The sequence below is a fragment of the Aulostomus chinensis genome, chromosome 5, assembly GCF_037954235.1.
Source record: "Aulostomus chinensis isolate RoL2024-O1b breed Wild chromosome 5, RoL_Achi_v1.0, whole genome shotgun sequence".
Lineage (NCBI taxonomy): Eukaryota > Metazoa > Chordata > Actinopteri > Syngnathiformes > Aulostomidae > Aulostomus > Aulostomus chinensis.
This window is the reverse complement of record NC_141324.1, coordinates 31,682,454-31,695,473: the sequence shown is the minus strand read 5'-3', so window position 1 is coordinate 31,695,473 and position 13,020 is coordinate 31,682,454. Positions and strand designations below refer to the sequence as shown.

General features: G+C 46.4%; 1 protein-coding gene across 17 annotated transcripts in view; it reads left to right on the top strand.

The window, feature by feature from the left end:
* Nucleotides 1–13,020, top strand: part of dlg1b (discs large MAGUK scaffold protein 1b) — an 86,374-nt gene that overhangs the window by 3,455 nt on the left and 69,899 nt on the right. For all 17 annotated transcript variants that reach the window (XM_086204744.1, XM_086204742.1, XM_086204743.1 and 14 more), the window contains exon 3: nucleotides 8,163–8,326. In XM_086204744.1, the coding sequence (XP_086060870.1) occupies nucleotides 8,163–8,326 (164 nt within the window). The remainder of the gene's footprint in view (nucleotides 1–8,162; nucleotides 8,327–13,020) is intronic.

The window sequence follows — 13,020 nt, the reverse complement described above, 5'->3', positions numbered from 1 at the left end:
TTGTGCAGCCCCAAAGCTAGCGTAGCCCGAGAGAGAGCTTGTGCAGCCCCAAAGCTAGCGTAGCCCGAGAGAGAGCTTGTGCAGCCCCAAAGCTAGCGTAGCCCGAGAGAGAGCTTGTGCAGCCCCAAAGCTAGCGTAGCCCGAGAGAGAGCTTGTGCAGCCCCAAAGCTAGCGTAGCCCAAGAGAGCTTGTGCAGCCCCAAAGCTAGCGTAGCCCAAGAGAGCTTGTGCAGCCCCAAAGCTAGCGTAGCCCGAGAGAGAGCTTGTGCAGCCCCAAAGCTAGCTGTTGCAGAAAGCTGTCTGTTTAAAATGAGAGTATATTTTCAGAGCATTTGTGTGGATCAAGGTTTTCTAAGTCAAGGAGGAATTCACTGTCTGTAAAAACCACTTCAAGTGAGTGGAAAGCCAGGTTTGCATTTTTGGGAGTTTTTAAACGTGCTGCCGTTTGCATTAAAGGTTGATGTCTGTTGCTGTTTAAAGGGTCTGCACGGCCTCCCGACCCGACGTGAACATACAAAAACTTTGTTGAATCCATATTTTTCACATGTTGATGTGAGATTAATCTCATTGGCCTCCTGGTAATTGTCAGTAAACTGGCGGTGATCCAGCAGCCGTCTGTCCCAGTCCTGATTGTAGAGGTGCAGGATAGAAACTTGCCGGTCATCACAACGGGGTACGAAGTCATAAAACATGAGTGTGTTGATTTGGCACTCAAACGATGCAAACATAAGCATCTGAACAAACTCTCAATAAAAAACAGAACCGAAGACAGTGACACCAGAGGTCAGAGGTCATTGGTATGGATGAATGTCTGTGCGGAGACACTGAGCCTTGGTTCTGTGGAGGACGTCTACCAGCCCAACTGTCTGCTGAGTAAGTTGGAAGCATCTCCTGTTGGTGTTGCAGTTGTCCAATCTGTAATAATTACTGAAGTCTCTCTATGCCGACCACAGACATAAACGGAGTAACCCGACAGATGGGTCGTCTTTTTTTTGGTCCATTTTATTTGTTTTTCTTATTTCCCACTCAGGAGAGAGGTGACATGAATTATGCAGTTACATTTAGGGATGTCCCGATCACATTTTTCTGGTCCCGATCCGATCCTGATTTTTTTTTTTAAAGAGAGATTGCCGGTCCCGATTAGTTTTTTTTTACGAATTAAGAGTCAAAACCATGACCATCCATAAGTAATCCCACTCTAGCCGATCAAAAACTTCTTCGGCATTAAGAGATAAAACGGTCAATATCTGTAGCAGCATGAATGATATGGAAGGAACGACGCGTATTATCGGAGGCTAGCCAAGTTTTAATAAAACCATCTGATCGTGGTGAACGAGTGAAGTCACACATGGTTCTACCCTGGTGGCCAGCACTTCTTATGCCTTTAATTTCTGCGTTTAAGATGGACAGAGGTCTGGAATCACTGCACTGACTGGGATCCTTCTTGGATATAGGAAGAACTGCTATTAGGCAGAGTTGTCATCCTTCGTAAAAGATCCCTTTTCTATAGAAAACAAAATCATGACTAAGAAAAGTTGCCCAAGTTCATCCCAAAAAAATGCATACAACTCGGGGGATACCATCTTAACCAGAGGATTTTCCCTTTTTCATCCCCATAAGTGCCTCATGCAATTCAGCCAGGGTGATGGACCACTGAGGTAGTGAGCTTCCTCTATGGGAAGTGAGGGGAAATTTAAATGACTCAAGAAGGCTTTACATTTATCTTCATCGAAGGAGATTTCTTATGTGTATAATCAAGTGTAAAATGAGCAAAATTCAGCATTAATCTCCTCAGGGACAGACAAAAGAGTTTGTTCAGATCTAATTGCGATAATATTAGAATACTTGGCATTTTGGTGTAATCTCACTGCGAGGAGGTGACTTGGTCTGGCGCCATGAAAATAATAGTTTCTCCTTGTTCTGTTGCATCTGAGTTTATTCTCTTAGCCTCAAGAGGGCATGAAGGTCCTTTCAGGCTGAATTGATTGCTCTTTCCCTTTCTTCAGAGAAACCCAGCCTCATGTGTTTCTGCTCCAGGGAATGGAGTTTGGATTCGAGCTCTGATATTCTACTCAGGCTGGTTTTATTAAGGTTTGAAGAAAAAGAAATGGAGGTGTTTCTAATAAAGCCTTTGGTTGTGTACCAAAGCCAATGGGGATCTTCAACTGAACCAGCATTCAGACAAAAAATTCATCAGTTCACTTCTTAAATGTTCACAAGACTCCGTATGACTACAGATGCTTCTAGATAGGGTGAAGTTGTTGATGTTTCACCCTGCTTGTTCACACGTAAACATCATGATGGGGCGCCATTGCTAATGGGCCTGTTTTCAACCCATTAAATGCAGGTTTTCTACATTTGGAGAGAAAAGCTTCCTGCTTGCACATCTACCACGTCTAGTTTACAGCTCAAACTGCAAATATTGAGTTATGGCTGTACACCTGCCACAGTGACCTTGACCTTTGACCTCCAAAATCTTGTCAATTCACTTTCGAGTCCGGATGGACATTTTGATGTTTGAAGTAATTCCCTCAACTGGAGGTGTGATGTCCTCCAGTGGGCCTGTGCTACAAATCTGTCAGGTGACACATTGTGACATTTATTGTCATGATAGCTGCATTACCGCTCCTGGAGCGGCTCAGTGTGACCAATGCTGGCTGCCTCCAACGTCTGCAGCCATTTCTGATGGTGTGGCAGAGTGAAAGCTCGAGGTAGCTCAGCCGACACGGATGATGACACGAGAGCCACCGCTTCAGCTGCAGTGCAGTCACTGGTCTGCGAGCTGCCAGCGTCCAGCTGAGGCTGCAGCTCTCAGCAGCACCAACAGAGAAGTGACGGTCAGCCTCTTCATCCTCCACTGCACGAAGCTCCATCACTTCAGAAGGCTGGACTGCCAGCAGTTCACTCACATGCCACCAAAAATAGATGTGTGCCAAATGCAAATTGTATGAAGGAGCACACGTGAGCGGAAAGTTCAGCCATCAGTCAGTACGACTTTTTCGCCCTGCAAAAATGAGCGTGAATGAATGAATGAATCTATTTCAAACATACAAAAATAAAACTAATAGGAAAACAATGAAAAATGTGTTTGAAAATGAGTAGGTTGAAGTAAAACTTTTATAATCCTCCCTCTTTTTCTATTATCCATCAGCTACCTGCTCGCAGCAGTGTTCCAGCCACCAGGCATGGCTGCATCACCTTACGGCACGCCGTGGCAGCCGGAGGTGACGCAGCCATGCTAGACAACACTTGGGTGTCCACCAGATGGACCACGATGCATTTCGGGCATGAAGCAGTTTGGCTCTCCACTTTGCCAGGAATAAATGGCGAGTCTCTTTCTGATGGAAGGCACATGAATGTGCATAGAGCAGGAGGGCAGGAAGTTCCAACATGAATTGGAAGTGAATCTGGTCAATTTTCAAAATAAAACCAAATTCCCAGCCCCCAAAACAAGCAGAAAAGGACACAATGTAACCATGTAGGCTGTGCATGTGAGCAATATACTGAGAATAAATCTTTGCCGTGTCCCCACTGGAACAGCATTTAAAATTGTCCTTTTGGCATTCATGTTTTTCTCTTATTGCTCGTTGACTTGAGTATCTGTCTGAATCCTGGTGCTGCTCTGACCATTTCAGCTGCAAAGTTAAGAGTGACTTACACAGCCTAACTTCTACGACACTATTGAACACATCACAGTCAGTGGTGGTGGTAGTAGAAGTAATAGTAACCTGCAGGACGCAGTATTTGATGTTTACTAGGAGACATTAGAATATTGGATGGGAGGCACTTGCCGGCGTGATGGTGCTAAATCTCAGGACTGTCAGACTGACTGTCCCAGCTGCTGGTGTTTGTCACGCTCACCCTGACGTCCCAGCATCTGAGTGTCTGCTCGATGCTTCCAATCTGCAAAACTCCCCCAAAGAGATGTCTGGAGCCAGCTGAGTACATTGTAATCCCTGTGTGGACACGGCGATTACCCCAGGCCATAATCCCACCCTCCCCTCCACCGCCACTGCTGACACAACTTCACTCCTGCTCTTCTTTTCTTTGATGTCTCTCCTTGACACTCACCAGCGCTCTGGATATCCTGCAGCATGCAGCTGGTTTCAGGATTGAGTTGCTCCACACGTGACAGCCTTGGAATGAATCGAGCCATCAAGGTGCATGACTCAAGGGCCTGGAAGGTGTGTCCAATCCATACCCATCTGTGAAATGACCAGTAACCTCATACTTCTGTGAAATAAAATGAAGCTGGCATCATTATAATTATGCAGGTAAAGACCGTTTTGAGAAAAGTGAGCCATGCTAACACTTCCCACCCAACAACAGTCACTGTGCTAAGCCAACTAGCTTCTCAGCTCCCGAGAGGAGCGTCTTATTAGCTGCATTTCCATTGCAGGTTTTCGCAGAATCAAAGCGATATTTCCAAAATTTTGACAAGTACAGCTACAATTTGTAGGGTTTTCTACTGAATGGTGTTTAGCGCACAGCCGCAATTCTCGTAATATCTCATCTGGCGAGACTCCACTGTGAGGAGGGTGGAGGTACACAACATTTTGAATTTTGGAGCAGGTATTTCGGTCGTCACGACTGCTGTTGCCGCTGCTCTCGTCACCAGGCGAAGGCAGCGAGTGATGGTTCAGAGGCAAGGCAAGGCAATTTTATTTGTATAGCCCGTTTTCACAAACAGTTTGTCTCCAGGCTTCATGGCATCATAACAACATCCTCTGCCCTTAGACCCTCACATCGACTGAGGAAAAACTCCATAGAAAACCTTGAACAGGGAAAAATCTGAGAAACCTCAGGGTGAGCAACAGAGGAGGGATCCCTCACCAGGACGGACAGACGTGCAGTAGATGTTGGTACAGACAAGAAAACAGTTTACAATGCAGAATGTGGGAAACATGGAAATGTTAATAACAGTTGAAGAAGGAAGCTTCTGGTAGGGGAGGCAGGGAGAGCAAGCCAGCTTGATGGAGGACTGGATGGTAGACTGGTTCATGGAAGGGGAGGCAGGGAGAGCAAGCCAGCTTGATGGGGGACTGGATGGTAGACTGGTTCATGGGAGGGGAGGCAGGGAGAGCAAGCCAGCTTGATGGGGGACTGGATGGTAGACTGGTTCATGGGAGGGGAGGCAGGGAGAGCGAGCCAGCTTGATGGGGGACTGGATGGTAGACTGGTTCATGTGAGGGGAGGCAGGGAGAGCAAGCCAGCTTGATGGGGGACTGGATGGTAGACTGGTTCATGGAAGGGGAGGCAGGGAGAGCGAGCCAGCTTGATGGGGGACTGGATGGTAGACTGGTTCATGGGAGGGGAGGCAGGGAGAGCAAGCCAGCTTGATGGAGGACTGGATGGCAGACTGGTTCATGGAAGGGGAGCGCAGGGAGAGCAAGCCAGCTTGATGGGGGACTGGATGGCAGACTGGTTCATGGAAGGGGAGCGCAGGGAGAGCAAGCCAGCTTGATGGGGGACTGGATGGTAGACTGGTTCATGGGAGGGGAGGCAGGGAGACCAAGCCAGCTTGATGGAGGACTGGATGGCAGACTGGTTCATGGGAGGGGAGGCAGGGAGAGCAAGCCAGCTTGATGGGGGACTGGATGGTAGACTGGTTCATGGGAGGGGAGTGCAGGCCGGTGTAACAGTAGGGAATAAGAGGGGGGGGGGGGGGGGGGGCGATGCAGGCGGCGGTTGGGGCTCTGGTGGATCTGTGGAAACACAGAGAGACTGCGAGACACCAAGGCCAAACTACAAAGTGCAACAAGTAGTGGTAATGACAGTTCCAAAAATGTGCAGGGAGGAGAGAGGGGGAGAGGAGAGGAGAGGAGAGGAGAGGAGGGAAGGGCTCCATGTAACCTGATGTGTCCCCCAGCAGTCTCAGCCTGTAGCAGCATAGCTATCAATGGTTCAGAGCTACCTGAACCAGTCCTAACTGAAGGCTCTGTCATAGAGGAGGGTCTTAAGCCTGGACTTAAACGTAGTTAAAGTGTCTGCCTCTCTGACCCATGGAGAGATGCTGGTTCCACAGTAGAGGAGCCCGGTACCTGAAGGCTCCACCTCCCAGTCTGTTTTAGAGATACTGGGAATCACTAACAGACCTGCATTCTGGGAGCGGAGTGCTCTGGTAGGACAGTAGGGACTAATGAGCTCTTTCAAATAGGATGGAGCTTCATCATTGAGAGCCTGATGAGTCAGCAGAAGGACTTTGAAGTGGATTCTAGATCCTACAGGAAGGAGAGAAGCTAAAGTGGAGAGATGTGTTCTCTCTTCTTAACTCCCGTCAGAACCCTGGCTGCAGCGTTCTGGACCAGCTGGAGACTCTTTAGGGAGTATTTAGGACATCCTGACAGGAGAGAGTTGCAGTAGTCCAGCCGAGAAGTGATAAATGCATGCACCAGTTTTTCAGCATCACTCTGGGAAAGGATATTCCTAATCTTAGCGATACTTCGCAGATGGAAGAAGGCGGTCCTGGTCACATGCTTTATGTGGGAGCTGAAGGAAAGGTCCTGGTCAAAAATGACCCCAAGGTTCCTTGCAGTTGTACTCGAAGTTAGGGTGATGCCATCTAGAGTAGAGATCCGATTCAAGAGTGTGTCCCTGTGGTGTTTAGGTCCAAAAATGATGACCTCGATAGGCGAAGTCTGTATGTTGGGGAGACACGGATAAGGGATCAATAAGGGTTTCAGCGTCACTCCCTACGTCACGTCTGGTGACGTGAGGATGAGAAAAAAGATTTTCCGCTGCACATTTGCGATATTCTTCTATCTAGACATGTCTGGAAAAACACCTCATGAGAGCGGAAGAACTTTTTAGCGATATTTGAGAGGTTTTTCAAAATTTAGGTGTTTCTGTTACCAGTTTTTTATTGGGATATTTAGGTTTTACACAATTCTAGGGGGAATGGAAACACAACGAATGACAGGCTGTTGGCAGCAATAGGAGACTCTCCCTAAAAGTGGGCGTGTTCCTTCAAATGACCAGATTGCTGCTTGGATGTTGAGCCTCCAGGAGGTGCATCTCTGGCTTTATGGATGGATGATTAAGTCAATCAGCTCTATGGGGAACAAATGCTGATGAGACTTGTAAAGGTTTATTTCATCAAGATCATCTTCACTTCCATCCAGATGTTGGAGACGTGGTTGGATGGTGAGCAGAAACACTAGAGAGTTGGTGTGGGCCTTGTGTCTTGAACAGAGCAGACCCAGAGACGGAGGAGGGTGTGGACTGGTTTGGTATTTTTAGTCTTCAGCTTCACAACTGTAATAATATTTGATCTATTTTCAGTCGTCTAAACATGTTACACAAGGTGACATCAATTATTCTGAGGGATCCATCTCCTCTCTTTTAGAACAAAGAGGTTCCTCAGTTCGACACAGTGGAATGCATTCTGGTGGAGGTGGAGTCATGACAGCAGCTCCATTTGGCACCAGCTTCCTGTCACAGGCACGTTGGGCTTTTACTGTGAAAGAGCCAAGTAAAGGAAGTTAGTTCTGTTTCCTCACTAACGTGAGTTATGCTAGTGTTGGGAAATTCCTCCTGTGGATGAGATCATGTCACCAGGTGTGACTGATTACTGAAGCATCGACCACATTTGAGGCGGCGCTATGACCTTACTCTAAACATTGGTGATGTCGCCTGTTTCACCATCAAGTCTCCTCATCACACCTGTTTCATTTGCATACTGGACTTTGATTGGCTTAAACAAAAGATGTCACAACTCCTCCAGGTGTTTTCAGATTGAAGGTGAAGAGAGAAATGTTTCTCCATCAGCTGAGGACAGACGGAACGTCATGGGTTCTGATGAAAGGCCAGCGGTGTGGGGCTTGGTGGTCTGACCAGAAAACAGCTGTGCCGTGCTACCGCCATGCCAAAGAATGCCTGGCTTAATTTAGATCTCGGCCTTCAGGATGATGCGTCCCAAAATAAATTACATGTTTGGCTGAAGGCTTCTTATACCATCAGCCCTATCATCAAATAGCACACAGGTTCCACTTCCTGTTCAGTTCAGCCAATCAAAGAGACTGATTTCACCAGCTCAGGTGATGACTCGTGTTGATGTTGTACTTCACCCAAGAAGTGTATTTGTACTGTACTTATCACTGTAACCTCATCGTCAGGATGGTTTCTGTCAGTGGAATAAAAACTGATTCTCCTCACTTCCTTCAGATATCCAGGAATTCTACGAAGTGACCTTATTGGACAGCCAGAGATGGGTGGAGTCTTCCAAGGCACCTGACCCCGTGGCTCCCGTCAACCTGTGGGACTTCTCCAGCCTTCAAAGCACAACGATGACCTCGGACACTCTGCCCAGCCTTAGCACCAGCATCGAGGTAAAAACCCACATCGGTCTGTCATTCACCTGGTGATGATGTCATCACTGTTGGTCAGGAAGTGAGCTGGTGGGCTGAAGCGACTCAGAAGGAGGAATAATGGCAGCAGAGAAACAAATGTGGCTTCATTATAAATAGAAAATATAAAAATAGATCAAAGCACGCCAGGACATAGATGGACGGGTCGCCTGAGCAAGGACTTGTGATGTCATATACACCTGTTACTGATGTTCCATCTGTCTGGATACTGAACAGGTATAATGTTCATGTAAGTAGGCGGAGCCAGTAAACTGGATGTAGATGAGGAGTGTTCAGTGGCTTTGACATCACCTTGTCTTTATTTGTGGTGCCGTTGTTATTGCGGCTGTTTTGATGTTGGATTGCTTTAACTGACTAACGACGAGTTTCTTGTGTGCGTGTGCGTGTGCGTGTGCGTGTGCGTGTGTGTGTGTGTGTGTGTGTGCGTGCGTGGGCGGGCGGACGCGCACATGTGCTTTCTCTTGTACTTGCTACGTCGTGAGGTCAAGACTTGGTTTTAGGGTATGTAGTTGTGATGTAAGGGGCAATGGGTTGTGTCAGTGAAGGTCCTCATAAAGGAGTGAGTGTGGGGGAATCTGCTGCTGCTGTGTTTTTAGTTTGAGGAGTCAGAAATCTCCTGGGAGACACAAGTTTCTCGTTGTGAAGATAAATCTGGGCTGATGTTGATGGAGGACGGTCCACAACACCCCCTCAGAGTGAGGGGGAGTGGTGTCTGGTACTGAAAAGAAAGCAGTGCCTGCGTACTAAAACAGAGCAGTTGGCCTCAATGGTGAGTTTATGATAATGAGTTTGTGAAATAAAAACCAACCTAACAAGTTTCCATGACGTGCCTCGTAGCGTCAGCCACGCTTCCCTGATACCATCAGTTGAGTGTAATATGATACGTTAGCAGGCTAAAGAAAGCTAGGCTAGCCTTGCCTAAATATTAGCTACCTTGCTAAACTGGTTAACCGAGTCAGTCATGGCGCCATGGATGAAGTAACGGTACCGTTCCAGTACCTCAGAGTAACGTTACGCAAGGATGACGCTTCGTCGGCCTGCTAGAACCGTTGTGGCGGCATTTCTGCTCAGCAGCCAGGACTGTTAGTAACGTGTGGCGTGCAGAAGGAAGAAGCATTTCTGGTGGAAGTTACAACTTCATGGAGGAAAGAAAATGAGAACGCAGGTGGAGAGGACATCTGGGAGGCGTGGCTTAAACCCTGTTCAACCAGAGGCGTTCCTGAGGCTGTGTGTCCTCCTGCCTGTCACCGACACGCTCATTGACCTCCTCATAACACACGGGGTCATGTGATACACACCGCTAACAGACCGCCATCAGTTCTACTGCAGTAAATGTGTCACTTTGTTAATGCTGACCCTGTCAGAGACGTCTTTGTGTTTGCTGACAGGTTAGTGGGCGTCGCCCTCAGGTCTGAATCTTTAAAAAATGTTTGGAACGATCGTTAACCCTTCAAAAACTGGTATTTTGTTTTTTTTTATATGAAAATGTAAACAAAAATTTATTGGCTGATATCAGTTATTGGAATTTTTTATTCCCTAACATCGAAATTGGCACCGGGCCCAAAAATCCCTATGGTCGGACCCTATTGAGACATGGGCCAGTGTGTCAGCTGGGGCTGTGGCGATGCACTCATCTCGAGATCCCATACGATGCACGATATTCAGCTCACGATACGATTCGCTCCACTTCCATGCTTTTCTGAAAGGTTGTAAAGGGACAAAGTGATTTTGGTGACATCTTGTGAGTTCCTTTGACTTTGATTGAATAGACTGAACTGAAACCATCAAGTACACAACATGAGGCTCCGACTGGCAGCTCACAAATGCTGGACAAAATGAATCAAAGCTGTAGTAAGAAAATTACTTTCATTTATTGAAACTGAGTGCAAATTGTAGCATTCAAGCTTTAGGAAAGTGAACATTGAGAGTTAAAGTGCAGCCAGTGGCCTTCTGAGGCAGCGTTTTAGGGCCTGAAGGTACTTCAGGCGAAGACCCGATTGAGACTGCTCGGCAGAGCAACACAGTCGGAGCACTAACAACACTAAAATGACGCACGAAACAGTGTCCCACTCTAAAATAAACCACATAGGGGTGTGTGGGGGGTCGGGGGGGTCTCCCATTGACTCCTATAGAAAAAATCACAAATCTGAAATTGCTTCGTTTTTTTTCTTCTTTCTTCTTCTTACTATTCTTTCTTTCTTCCGCGCCTCTTTGACGCTTAATTTGACCCCCTCAACATGCTCAAATATCGTTGCAATTTGGCACACACATAAAGTCCGGCCAAAAATTTTATATTCTAAAAAAAATAAATTACACCTCTGCTCAATAGCGCCACCTACATCCAGAAAAAGGACTAACAGCCCAAAGGAATGTCCTACAGACATGGCACAGACACCGTTGGATTCGTCTCAAGACACATCTCATACGCACGCACCCATGACCTCACTCCAATAGGACGTCCAGAATTTGAACACGAATTCAATTTTGGACAATTTTACTCCCTGAACAAAAACTATCTCCTCCTACCCTCCGTTCATGGTATCGCTTCCAAAATTTCACAAATTACCCACCAAAATGTCCTGATCAAAAGTTGTTTAAAGTTTTTATATGAATTACTCGGTTTCCATTTTATAAGCTGTCAAAGTTAGGGAGACACTTTTCACGTCACGTCACATTCAATGGAAACTAATAGGGAGGCCGTGTCCTCTCTTGGTACATTCTCTCAAACAAACACTTCTCATGTCTGAACTACACATCCCACAGCTTCTAAAGAAACACCACTGCATTCCTGACAAAAATCCCTACAAAATTATGGTATTGAGTTACAATTTGGAGCAACATATGCAGAGATATTACACTTTTCCACACTACAATTTGGTTAATCCTCCTCTGCTCTCCGCTCTAACACAGGCGGCAGAGATTTGTTGTCTGTTGTCATGGGAACCAAAAGGGGAGTGCCTCTGCCTCATGGTCCACCCTCTGGAACAGACGCTTCGAGCTTCTAAACGTTTGCAGAAATTGCATCGCGCTCTGTTGGCGTCGATTAGGGCTGCACGATGTTGGAAAAAACGTACATTGCGATTTTTTCTAACCCTGCGATATATATATTGCGAAATTAAAAAAATACAGGAATTTTCACCAGATGACCTGATACTGCATGTTATGCTGCATTGCTGCCATCTCACAGTGACTGACAAACAGGTTAAATATTTAACCTTTTATTCAACAATTTAAAACAATTGAAACATTTGTTGTACAGCTCCGGGATGGCGACTTGAAAAAAAAAGCTGCGTGACGGTAAAACAGACCGTTTGTCAAGCGAGCTGATCATCTTTTGAAAGCCATCTCTTGAAACTGTATGAATGGGTACCGTGTCTCTGGCCAGGTGAAACGTGATAGCACCCGTTACTTCCTTCTGCCGTTTTGAGCCTTTCTCATACGGTGCAACACTTGCAAAGGTTTCCAAAATAGTTTTTTGTTTTGGGCGACAGTCGAGCTTTGCATTCTTCATAGTGAGCTGTGTGGTGCCGACGGAAGTGGTCAAACAAATTGGTTGTGTTACCTTTCGTCGTAGCAACAGCTGCAAGACACTGTTGACAAAGAACGCATTTGGTCAACATCATCCTTCTTGTAGCCGAAATAATTCCAGATGTGCGACGTCGACTTTCTTTTTGGCACCAAGTCCTCCTTTTCTCCAACTTCCTCTGGTGGTTTGTCGCTCATTTTTCTGTTCACCGACGCTGCTCTGCTGGGTTTGGGTCACGTTGTCTGCTTCCACAAAGAGTAAGAACTAATGTGATTGGTGCAGCGATCCACCAATCACATTATGAGATGGATCCATCACATAATGTGATTGGTGGATCGCTGTGCATGTGCAGCAATCACATTAAATGAAATTAAATGAGGCCACGTGTCTCTTCACATCGCACGCTCTTGCAACGTGACTGTCGCGCACATGTACATCGCGATGACGATGCTCAAGCAATATATCGTGCAGCCTTAGCGTTGATTCTAATAAAATGGAGCCACACTTTTGACCGCGGTGACATTTCTTATCTTACGTCTCTTGCAACTCTCTCACACACACATGCAGGTAACAAAACACACACGCGTGTAACACGTGTTACCCGAAGCAAAGTATAATGTTCATTGGGTGGTGACGTCATTAACCGCCCTACTCTGCCTCTCATTGGCAGTTTGGATATCAGGGTAAGCCAATCAGAGAGAGAGTAGGGCAGGGCCTTCCTCTACCATCCTAGGCTACTTGTCGCCAGAGTCTTTTTACCTAAGTACTGAAAATTGGCACCGAAAAACATGGACATTTTCGGTACCCGGTAGTTGCGAGGCATTTCTGTTGGTGCTATTAAAGTACCGAAATTTGGTACCCACCCCTACTTGCAGCTGAAAAATCAATACACTCTGGGGAAACAAAATATCGATATGTATCGCAGAATCGATAAAACTGCTCATCCATAGTATCAGCCCATGTTGGCCTTTATCAACGGTTTGGACTGGTGAGATTTGTCCTCATTGTTCCACTTCTTCTTCATTATTAATATTATTATTGTCATTATTATGATTATATTACCAGAAATGGTAAGGGTCCAGGCGGTTTGTGGTGGCATACACGTGAGGCCACTTAGTAACGTGGGTGT